This window comes from Protobothrops mucrosquamatus, unplaced genomic scaffold, assembly GCF_001527695.2.
Source record: "Protobothrops mucrosquamatus isolate PMUCROS unplaced genomic scaffold, P.Mucros_1.0 scaffold2933, whole genome shotgun sequence".
NCBI classification, from domain to species: domain Eukaryota; kingdom Metazoa; phylum Chordata; class Lepidosauria; order Squamata; family Viperidae; genus Protobothrops; species Protobothrops mucrosquamatus.
In genome coordinates, this window is record NW_015388958.1 from 39,393 (window position 1) to 51,464 (window position 12,072).

General features: G+C 39.5%; 1 protein-coding gene across 1 annotated transcript in view; it reads left to right on the plus strand.

The window, feature by feature from the left end:
• Positions 1–12,072, plus strand: part of LOC107296682 (serine/threonine-protein kinase BRSK1-like) — a gene marked incomplete at its 3' end in the record, with an annotated part of 41,172 nt that overhangs the window by 9,345 nt on the left and 19,755 nt on the right. The window contains exon 2 of the mRNA XM_015826030.1: positions 9,069–9,163. Coding sequence (XP_015681516.1) covers positions 9,069–9,163 — 95 coding nt within the window. The remainder of the gene's footprint in view (positions 1–9,068; positions 9,164–12,072) is intronic.

Sequence of the window (12,072 nt, forward strand, 5' to 3'; positions counted from 1 at the left end):
GTTGCAAAGCATGGCTGCTGGATTTCATGTGACAACAAAGTGCGCAAATGTAAGATCACACTTGGAATATTGCATTCAGTTTTGGTCACCGCAATATAAAAAAAGATGTTGAGACTCTAGAAAAAGTGCAAAGAAGAGCAACAGAGATGATTAGGGGTCTGGAGGCTAAAACATACGGTTGCAGGAATTAGGTGTGTCTAGATTAATGAAAACAAGGACTGGGGTGACACGATAGCAGTGTTCAATTTCTGAGGGGCTGCCATAAAGAAGAGAGGGTGAACCTGAAGGCAGGACAAGAAGAAATGGATGGAAACTAATCAAGGAGAGAAGCAACCTAGAAGTAAGGAGTAATTTCCTGACAGTTAGAACAATTAATCAGTGGAACCTGTCTCCAGAAATTGTCGGAACTCCAACACTGGATGTTTTGAAGAAGAGATTAGACAACCATTTGTCTGAAATGGTATAGGGTTTCCTGCCTGAGCAGGGGGTTGGATTAGAAGACCTTCAAGGTCCCTTCCAATGCTGTTATTCTATTATTCTGTTACTTTGTCTCTAGATCAATACTTCTCAAACTTGGTGGATGGTGGGGAGAGCGTATTGTTTTTACTATTTGTATATTGGGTTTTTATTTTTTGTAAGCCTCCAAGAGTCACTGAGGGTGAGTGGGTGGCCATATAAATTCTCTTAAATAAAATAAATAGTGAATAAGTAAACTTTCTCTGCTGGCTGGGGAATTCTGGGGATTGATGTTCACATACCTTAAAGTTGCTAAGGTTGAGAAAAACATTGCTCTCGATTAAGTGCAGTTGCCCTTCTTTTAGCCTTCCTGTGATTTATTAGGGCTGTTTATTTTAGACAGCACCATCACAGTCTGAGAGCCGATCTAACTAATTTGATAGCACTGGTATGATATATAGATGTGATACACTAAGAATCATAAAATCATACAACTGGAAGGGGCTATTTAGGATATTGAGTGCAATCCCCTGCTCAACACAGAAACACAAATTAAAACATCCTTAATGATTGCCTATCTTCTTTTCTCATATACAAGTTACTGTATGTTAGACAATTGTCTGTTTGTCTATCTATTTATTTGTTAAATTTATTTGCCGCCTATCTCACCATGGGGTACTCTAGGCGGTATGTATTAACAGAGTGAAAAAAATAGTGAATGTGGAAATCCACCCTTCCCATTTCTTCACAGTGATGTGAACTTGAACATCAAAGTCAAAGGAGGACTGTAATTTAGCTAATATTGAAAAAAAGTTGATTTTATAAACTATAAAATTCTGTGTCCTTCAACTGGTCCAGTTTTGCCACAAAAAACAACTTATTCCTGGAATGTTTTCTAGTTGCCTTTTTGGCAAGCTATATTAATTTATTTTTAAGATGAGATTGTTTTTCTTTTCATTATGTTGGTAAACAAAGCCGTAAAGAGGAATATATCTTCAGAGTTTCAGAAGTCAATGTATGAAACTGTGTTAGGTATTAAATGACATCTTCAGCTCAAATTAAGATTTTCACTTGTCCTTTTCCCAGTAAGTATGAGCATGTATTGTGGGCATATCCCAAAGATGCTTTTTCACGGGGCAACTGGACTTTCTTATTTTTTCTTTGAAGACATTTCACTTCTCATCCAAGAAGCTTCTTCAGCTCAGAAGCTTCTTGGATGAGAAGCAAAACGTCTTCAAAGAAAAACAAGAAAGTACAGTTGCCCCGTGAAAAAGCATCCTTGGGATTAACTGTGACCTGGATGACTGAGAATCTCCATAGATATTGGGGGCATAATTAAGTTGCAGCCTTTAGCAGATCATTTATTTTTGACGGTATTGTTATCAAAACCACAGTTAAAGATCTAGCGAGAAATTTTTTTTGATGGCCCTATGTGTAGCTGGCAGATCTTTTTTAACAGTTGAAGAAAAAGAGAAACTCAGCAATATCAACATAAGTAAAACATATTTAAAAATTGAATGCATGGGTGTAAATGCTATCATCACAAGATGCTAGATGTAATGGTAAAAAGAAATCTGGTTGGTCAATCAAGGTATTTCCAATTTCCCTTTCAGATAGGCTTTGACATCAGTAATGGCCAGGGATTATGGAAATTAAAGTTGGACACATATGGGGGATACGTGGTTGGGAATTATTTGTATAGAACTGAAGAAACACTCAGTTTTGACAAGGAATAACCAACCTAGTGCCATTTAAGTATTGTGGACTACAGGGTCCATTAGTGCGACCAAAAGGTCTCAAAAAGGTAGACAGTATCAGGTTGTCTTCTGTAAGTTTGCCAAGTTGGAGTTATCTCAGTTGTTTATCTGTCAAAAAGATTTGAAGAGACTAAGGGATTTTCTTAGGATCTTGTGTTCCCTGTTTCTTCTGCTCCCCAACATTCCCTCCTTTTCCAATTTGAGAGGAGAGAATCTGTTAAGAAGACTTTTACCAGGGCAGGTGTGGACAAGCAAGTGTCCTACTTTTGTTTTGGACCAACTCCCATCAGCTCCATCAACCAAGATGAAGGATCAAGGATTAGGGAAATTTTAGTTCAAATATGTAGAGTCTGCTGGACTGTCTAATTCTGCTATAGGGATTTACACTGACTCAATTCCAGAAGGATCTGGGTCCCTGCCAACACATACTCATAGAGGATGTATCCAAGGCCTCTGAGCTTTATGATGCCAGGGAGTGAATGCGTAGTTTGCAAATCTGGACTTGATGCACAAAACAACCTGGAAGTGAACATCTGTGATGACCTAGGAAAAATGCAATGTGAGCACTTAACTATTGATGCCAGTGTGTTGAGGGACAAGCTAGGTCTGTGGGCTGATTCTGCAGAAAAAGGAGCAACAGAGAGAAAAGTGAGAAGTACTCCCTCTCCAGCCTAACCCAAGGCCCTCCACAGTGGCAATATTCACACTGAACCCATAAATCAGCCAATCACATTTTAGTTTAGCATGCTGTGTGAATGCAGCCTATGTAAATGGTGCAAACATGAACACATACTCCAAATGGCTGTATCACAAACATCAAGTTTTAACCACAAGACCTCTGGCAGAGATCCAGAAAGGAGCAGGGCCAATAAACAGAAAATGTCTGGTCTGACTTAATTAATATTTCTCTCCAGCTTCATTTGTAGACTGCAAAAATATATGTGTACATGATTTTGCGTGATGTGTTCAGTTACTTTCAAGGTTGGGAACCCAAGTTCTTTTGGGTCAACAGCCATGATTTTGTTTCTGCTAGAGTACTCTATTGGCCTGTATTTTGGAATCTATAAACTCTACAGTGGCTATGGTAGCTAAACACAGTAGCAAAAATAGGGATGGCTAGTTCAGGAAAAACGGTGAAAACATGACTGAGGCAAAATAAGGTAACACTGTTCAGAGTCAAGGATCTGTTTTCTCTTGTTCCAGAATTCAGGACAGAACAATGGCTCTGAATTTCACAAAAGTAAATTCTATAAACTATTAGGAAAATGTTCCTAACAGTAAACATAGTTGGACAGAGGAATTGATAAAGAGATTTGTGGGTCTCTTTCCTGGATGTAGTTAAGAAGAGGCTAATCATCCACCTATCAACAAGCCTTTAATTTGGGTCCCCACACTGAGCAAAGGGATGGATTACATGGCGTAATTCAGCCAGTGCTGTGGCTCCTTGTGGGGTATTCCAACTTGGGCAATGAAACCAATTCGGTAAATTGTAGCTCAGTGAAGCATTTTCATTGACTCAGAATTATAGAATCATAAAATAAGAGTTGGAGATAATGTAGTTCAAAATTTCCCAACCTTGGTAACTTCTTGAGGAGTGGCATCCAGTACCCAGAATTCCCTAGCCAGAGTGGCTATTGCTGAGAATTCTGGGAGTTGAAGTCAACATATCTGAATTTTTCATGGTTGGGGAACACTGATCCAGTCCAAGCCCTTACCATATGTAGGAATCAGTACCAACAGATGGCTATCCAGTCTTTCAAATACCCCCATCTAAGAGTATCATCACCTCTCAAGGCAATCAAATTCATTCTTGAACAGAACTTACCAATACAAAATAAAAAGAAACAACAACCTTTTTTTGCAGCTGTATTCATGTTGTGTAGCCGTGAACACAGCCTATACAAATTGTTGATTCCTGTCTCCCTTAGTACACTGGCTAAACATGCAGCTAGTGGCAGATTGTTGCTAACTGCTAGCTATGTCCTGGACCGGAGACATGAATTATCCATTCTTTGTCCCCAAATGTCATGTTTTCTTCTACAAGATAAGAGAATATGGCCAAAAAGGATTCCATGACAGCATAATCCTTGGTTAAATGCAGTGAACTTCCCCTTCTTTATTAGTTTAAAATTTGAGTCAAATATTTTAAGTGGAAGGCTCTATAAAATTCATTGTCATCCATTTAGTTGTGTTTTTTTTTTTTTCTTTAAATCCTAGGAGCAATTTTGGCTTTAAAATCTCCACTCAGCCTTGAAGTCCATGGGATGATTTTCTGGCAGACATGTTTACTCTCAGCCTAATCTACCTCACAGGATTGTTGTGAGGAAAAATGATGGGAAGAAAAGAATAGAATCATATATACCACCTTGATTTCCTTAGATAAAGGGTGGAGAGAAACTGAATGTATCTCATATAAAAAAAGAAAGAACTACTATTTTTATGGATTTGCTCAAAATATTGTGGACTAATAGCTGGTGGGTTTATGTGCAGAGTTGATACCTAAATACAAAAGCACAAGAGCAACTAGGTTAGGGATAGTTGAGGGTTTGTAGGTTAGATCCAGTCCAATTTTACAATATGATTTTGATATTATATCTAAAGCCGGTTTCATTATATTTTAAAGCTGGAGGATTTGGTTTGATTTATGGTAATTTCAGGAAACAACTGCCTTTAATTCATAGAATCCGTTTGATGTCTTTAGCCTTTAAGTGTTTACAGCATTGCATTCCTTGAAAAGAGAAGCAAGAGGCAGGACATTTAAATCGATTGAAGATCCGTTCATAACCTTCGAGAACGTAAGCAATGTGACAGCATTTCATCTCTCTTTTGTGAATGTTAAGGCACTTATCTCTAACTGCCATCGTACTGTGGCCAGCTTTAAATACAAGTAAGAATGTTGGAAATCCTCCTGCTCATCAAAAGAAGTTTTTTGCAGCACAAACCAGACATAGAGATTATGCTATTGAGTAGAACTTGGATTTTAAATTTCTGTTCTCAGTCAGGATATTCACATTTTTGTTTTTGCTACTCTGGTCCTGCAACATCATTTAATGTCTGAAGGATCTATGGCTACCATCATGCTATAGATAGAAATTTCTCTATCCATGTCAGATCATTATTGCCTGTACCAGGGGTCTTCAAACTTGGCCCTTTTATGACTTGTGGACTTCAACTCCCAGAATTCCTCAGCCAGGCACGCTGGCTGAGGAATTCTGGGAGTTGAAGTCCACAAGTCATAAAAGGGCCAAGTTTGAAGACCCCTGTCCTATACTGAAGACTCTTGTCAAACACAGAGAAATACATGTATAAAATAGGGGACTGGGGAGGTTTTCCACAGGTTTTCTAATTCACAATTTTCTTTATGGTAAGGGAGTAATAGTAACTTCTTGTCAATACCTCATGCAGTTGATTAAATTAAACATTTATGCCATTATATGTATGGTAATCTTTGTAATTACAGGTAGTCCTTGACTTACAACAGTTCATTTAGTGACCACTTGGAGTTACAATGGAATTGAAAAAAGTACTTATGACCCTTTTCACACTTACAACTGTTGTAGCATCCCCATGATCAAGTGATCAAAATTCAGATGTTTGGCAACTGACTCATATTTATGACGGTGGCAGTGTCCTAGGTCATGTGATCACCTTTTGAGACCTTCTGACAAGCAAAGTCAATGGGGAAGCCAGATTCACTTAACAACCCTGTTGGTAACTTAACAACTGCAGTGATTCACTGAACAACTGTGGCAAGAAAGTCGTAAAATGGGGCAAAAGTCACTTAACAACTATCTCACTTAGCAACAGAAATTTTGGGCTCAGTTGTGATCGTAAGTCAAGGACTACTTGTATTTCTGTTATTGTCACAGAGGGTGTCGTGGAAATGAGTTAAAATGTTTAGTATGTTTGTTTTTTGTGCTTATTCTTCACCAACCTTCCCCGTTTTACTGGTTCTTCAGATGTGCAGTCTCCAGCTCTAAGAGGTTGGTTGTACCTAAAAATTCTGGGAGATGAAATCCACACATAAAGTAAAAACCTGCATTATTCTCCTTCATACTGTGTAATTTGCATAAGTAGGTTTCAACCATAGGAATTGAGTTACCTCGAAGAGGAAAGAAACATAACTGAACTGGACTTTAGGACCTGGTTTTTTTTCCACCTTCATAATTCTGCTGCAGCTTTTTTTTAATGGGCAAGGTTTTTTCATTTTTAATCGCCTCTTTTATCTCTACTAGAGATGTAAAATAACCAAGCTGCCAAATGTAAGGACAATAGCTCGGTGCCATTATCATAACATGTAAACATCAATACATTTTTCTCCTTTTATAGAGCTCTTAAGAGCAAGCTGATAAACATGAAGACAGCTTTCTATGTAAATGTCTTTCCATAGATTTAATCAGCATTCTTGCAGGTTCAGTACCTTGAGTCTCTGAGCCTTTCCTTATTTCTGAGTTCAGGTGCTCTCCATCCATCCTTGAGTTGGCAGCAAACTGTACTGATGTTGTTACCCCCTCTGCCCTCTCTCTTCCCAGCCACTGACAATTATCTGACTTCTCTCCAGAATACAGGTAGTCCTCGCATTACAACAGTTCATTTAGTGACCATTTGAAGTTACAATGGCTCTGAAAAAAGTGACTTGTGACCAGTTTTTGACACTGTGGCAGCATCCCCATGATCATGTGATCAAAATTCAGACACTTGGCAATTGACTCATATTTATGACGGTTGCAGTGTCCCAGGGTTGTGTGATCACCTTTTACGACCTTCCAGCAAGCAAAGTCAAGGGGGAAGCCAGATTCACTTAATAACTGTGTTACTAACTTAACAACTGCAGTGATTCACTTAACAACTGTGGCAAGAAAGGTCATACAATGGGCCAAAATTCACTTAACAAGTCTCGCTTAGCAACAGAAATTTGGGGCTCGGTTGTGGTCGTAAGTCAAGGACTACCTTTAAAGGGTTATAAAACCTAATACAATATTTTTCAAACTTGGCAGCTTTAAAATGTTGTGGACTTCAACTCCCAGAATTCCCCAGCCAGTGAAAACTACTGGCCTAACAGATTTAACATACTGTAATACTCATCTTGGACAATGTTGGAAGAAGTGGGAAGTGGGGAGTGGGAAGCACTTTTGCATCACATCAACTAAGATGAACTGGAGATGAGATCATGGCGACAAAGCAGAAGTTGTCACCAAGGCATGCTTGTGCCAGGGTGAGATGCAAATGGGAGGGAATGTCCTTTAACATGTAATGGTCATCCTTACCATGTGGATAGCTCAAGACAGAGAAAGTTGCAGTTCTAATTCTGCATCTTGCCTAGAAGTGGGGAACGTAGAAAAAAAGGCTAATAATGAAAAAAGCTCCTGTATTTCAATGGGAATTGGAAGTGTCCTATCTCTAAGTGTCCCTATGCTCTGGATTAATTCCAGAGTATAAGCATTTTCCTTGCAAGCTAATAGTAGTATTGTGAAGGGCTTCCTAATTTCCCATGCAGTACTACATGGGTTTAATGCCCCCTGGGTGAGATGGCAATGAAGCATTTATGCTTGGAAATACACACACAAACTTTTTTCATGGAACACATGCATAGATTTGCTTTCTAAATATAGCATTATTGCTATTTATAATATCTTTCATAGATGCTTAATTTACAGATATAATAGTAATGAAGAGAGGAACCCTGGCTAAATAGCAGTTTTGAGAAGAGGTCCCTCCACCATTCTTGTATCTTTTTTATTATCCCTCTAACTTCTCAGTTAACTCTGCTTCTGTTTCTTTCTCTTCCATACAGCAAAAGTTATTTTTCTGTCTCAAGCTCTCTGTCCAGCGCTAAACTTAGCTTTGAAGGGGCCTTACGTAAAATGCAGGATTTAGTTAGAGTTATCAAATTTCAGAGCAATGACCCAAGAACACCTGGTGGCTGTGCATGGCCATTCTTTCAATTTTGCACATGCTCTGGGACCATTCCTGGGTTTTTGTGGGAAGTTGTAAGAATCAATAAATGTAGATACCCAAGGTTTATTTCAGTCATAGAAATCAATCCAATGCATACTAATTTGACAGAGAAGAAAAAAGGAAGACGACTACAAATAGCACTTGACTTACGAGCACAATTGAGCCGAAAATTTCTGTTGCTAAGTGAGATAGTTGTTAAGTGAATTTTGCCCCGTTTTACGACCTTTCTGGCCAAAGTGATTAAGTGAATTGCTGCAGTTGTTAAGTTAATAACACCGTTGTTAAGTGAATCTGGCTTCCCCATTGACTTTGCTTGTCAGAAGGTTGCAAAGGGAGATCAAGTGACCCTGGGACACTGCAACCGTTATAAATATGAATCATTTGCCAAGAGTCTGAATTTTGATCACATGACCACAGGGATGTTGAAAGGGTTGTAAGTGTGAAAAATGGTCATAAGTCACTTTTTAGTGCCGTTCTAACTTTGAACGGTCACTAAATGAACTGTTGTAAATTGAGGACTACCTGTAATTGGTAGCTCTAATTTAGGGGGTCTCCATCCTTGCCAACTTTACGACTTACGGACTTCAACTCCCAGCATTCCTCAGCCAGATTGGCTGGCTGAGGGAATTTGGGAGTTGAAGTCTACAAGTCTTAAAGTTGCCAAGGTTGGAGACCCCCTGCTCTAGTTCATCCACAGCCTTCTTCTGCTCCATCCTTTCTCTGCCAATGCATCTTTTATCTGCCTGCAGTTTCTCATCTCTGAAGCTTACCAAGCATTTGCTACTAAACAGGCACATTTGAAGGAAGTGCTATTGCAGAGAATGCAATGAGTTGATGTCACAAAGCTTTGGTACATTGCATTACGGTAGACCTCTAGTGCTTTTCTTGTTTCCGTAGGTCTGGTGAAGCTGGGCGTACACTGCATCACAGGGCAGAAAGTTGCCATTAAGATAGTGAACCGGGAAAAGCTTTCTGAGTCTGTACTGATGAAGGTAAGCGAATCATATTTCTTGGGGTTATAGCAGGGGTTTGAGGGATGGGTGAGGGAGATTGGAGAAGATGGAGTCCAAAAGAGCAAAGGACTGAATCCACAATCCAGTGAGAAATAAATTGCATGCTATGCTTTCTATGCATCTCATCTCTTGCCTCTCACTTTCCTTCCCGTGGGAAGGTCGAAGTCTGATAAAGTCTAATTGATTCATAGTCTGTATTAGTGCCCTGAAGGAATTTGCCAGTCAATTTCTAGCCACTGGGAAATTTGCAAAATTAATGCAGTCTCTCACCAAGTTGTCAAGTTTAAAGAAGGCAGCACAGAGTGATGTTACTAAGGTGGCTTCTCCACTACTTAGAGTTACTTAGAGCAACTTCATAGCAACCCCCAGCTGTCATTAAAGTTATATGCATCCTGTCCTCCTTATTGCAATCCCATCAATTTGGCACAGCAATGGAGGGATGACTCTAGAAAGAGTTCTAAGTAACTGATGGGATTTGGGGGGCAAATTATGATATAAGCATCAAGGAGATGCATGACTTTTAGGTATTTGCATCCGACATCATGACTCAAGTAACACACTAGTGTAATTTGTGCAATAACCTCATGGTACACACGTCCTTTTGGCATCCTCAAGGCTTGCTGTGGACTCTTGTGGCAGCAAGTTGTTAGTGGAGAAGGAGCAGTAAGATTTTGCTGCCTAACAAAGGATGTGCAAAACATAGACAGGTATTCTAAATGTAGATGGTCTCTAAGTGAGACTGGCACAACCCAGAACAGAATTAGGTTTAGGTTAGACTCCCATGGCTCTAATATCCTGACCCTGGCCTGTTTGTCCAGACGATCTCAGTCTGCACCACCAGAGCAAATCTTTTTCCATGCCTTTGATTTGTTCTGCAAAGTTGAATAATTTCACATGAGTGGTTCAGCTGAAGTATTTTTCTGTACAGTGGTACAGTTTTCCCCTTTCTGAATTTTGTGCTAATGTGGAAAAAAACACCACTGAAAAGTTCCTCCAAATACCAGATAGCTTTAGCCATAACATAAAGCAAATTGGTATTTTTTTTAAAAAATGGGGCAACTGCATTTCTTTTCTTTTGGGAGGGAAAAAAAGAATCTGAAACTGCAATGTATAGCAGAGGAGAAGCTTGCTAAATCTTTGCCTGCTCTTAATAGACGTTGGGTAAGACCCGATCAAATGGCCAGCAGCAGGAAAGAAAAACAAACCACAGAAAGATATGGAAGAGGGTTTATACCAAATTGAGCGCCTTGTGTTTGCCAGTTAATGTCCTGGCAAGTACTTGGAGGACAAGCTGACAAGCATGATAAAAGACAAGTGGGTGACAGACCAAGATCTTGCCTGGAGGCCCCGAGCAAAGACTAGTTGCCCACTTTCAGCAGCAGAATGATAGACTCAAAGAAATGAATCTTTATTTTCATTTGTAGTGCATTTGCATGTTCTTCTGGCTTCACCTTAGGAAAGGAGGCTCCTGGGCTGGAGTTCCACCCCTGACTGGAAGATAGCTCCTTCTTAATAACAGCCTTTTTTCAGAGGCCATAGAAAAATCCAAAGTAACTTAGTTGGGGGGGGGGGCTCCTCTGTGCCCAGTAGTTTGTCATCTTTGGTGCATAACTAGGGAGTCCTCTTAGACTCTTGGCTCCTGCTCGATGAACAGATGGCAGCCATAGCCAGGAGGGCTTTTGCCCAATTCCGTGTTGTGTGCCGACTATACCCTTTCCTGGACAGTGAGGCTCTACACTTGGTCACTCGGTCACTCATGCCTTGATCATCTGCCAATTGGACTATTGCAACACACGCTACATGGGGCTACCTCTGAAAAGAATCTGGAACCTTCAGCTGGTGCAGAGTGTGTCGGCGCGAGCCCTAACTGGGTGCCTGAAAAAGGGCACATATATAACATCCTTGCTCTGGATTTGCAATGGGTACCAGTTTGCTTCTGGGTCCAATTCAAGGTGTTGGTCATCACCTATAAAGCCCTACATGGCATAGGGTCAGATTACTTACAGAACTGGCTTCATCCCATCTCATCAGCCCATCTCTGCCACTGCCCTCGCATTGTGGAGCATCCTGCCCTCAGAGGGGAAGAAAGCCACCAATCTCTTGGCCTTTAGCAATGGGTCAAATCTTGGCTCTGCAGCCTTGAGTGGGGGGCACAGAGGACCACTCAATTATGGGACTAACTAGTCCCAAGAGAGCCACCTCCACCTTGTAGTAACCAATGTTAAATGGCCATCTTAGGGCTTTTGCCCTTTTGATGTTTAATTGTCATTAGTCTATAATTGAATTTTTTAAAAATTCTAATTTAATTTTAATATTTATACTTTGTTTTATTTATTGATTATATTACCACTCTTTGAGAGAGATGGGCGGTTTAGAAATATAAGATATAAATAAATAAACTCCAGATGACCTTAGTGACTCCTTAATATATCTAAATGTTCCCTAAATAATGCTTTTTGTTCAGTTCAGTCTTCAACCAGCCTTTACAATAAAAAAAAGTACAGTAAAATAGAGAAATGGTTTAACACAACAATTTGTTATTGGGAAAGGGAAAAAAGAATCAGGCAACAAAACAATGTGCAGCATCGAATTAAAAGTTTTGCGCAGTTGTATAACTTGGTGAAGATATTGGCCCACCTGATCTGTAAGTATGAGGTTAACATCCTTAAAAATAATAAATTATTATTATTTATTATTATTATTATTATTAAATTCAATTTATATCCCGCCCTTCTCCTTGCGGACTCAGGGCGGCTGACAATCGATTAAAATACACAAATAACAATTACAAAATTAAAATTAATTAAAAAGAAATATTTAAACGTAGTCCAATTAAAATATAATTAAAACCCCTCTAAAAATTACCCTAGGCCAGTCCTGCAAGCTGG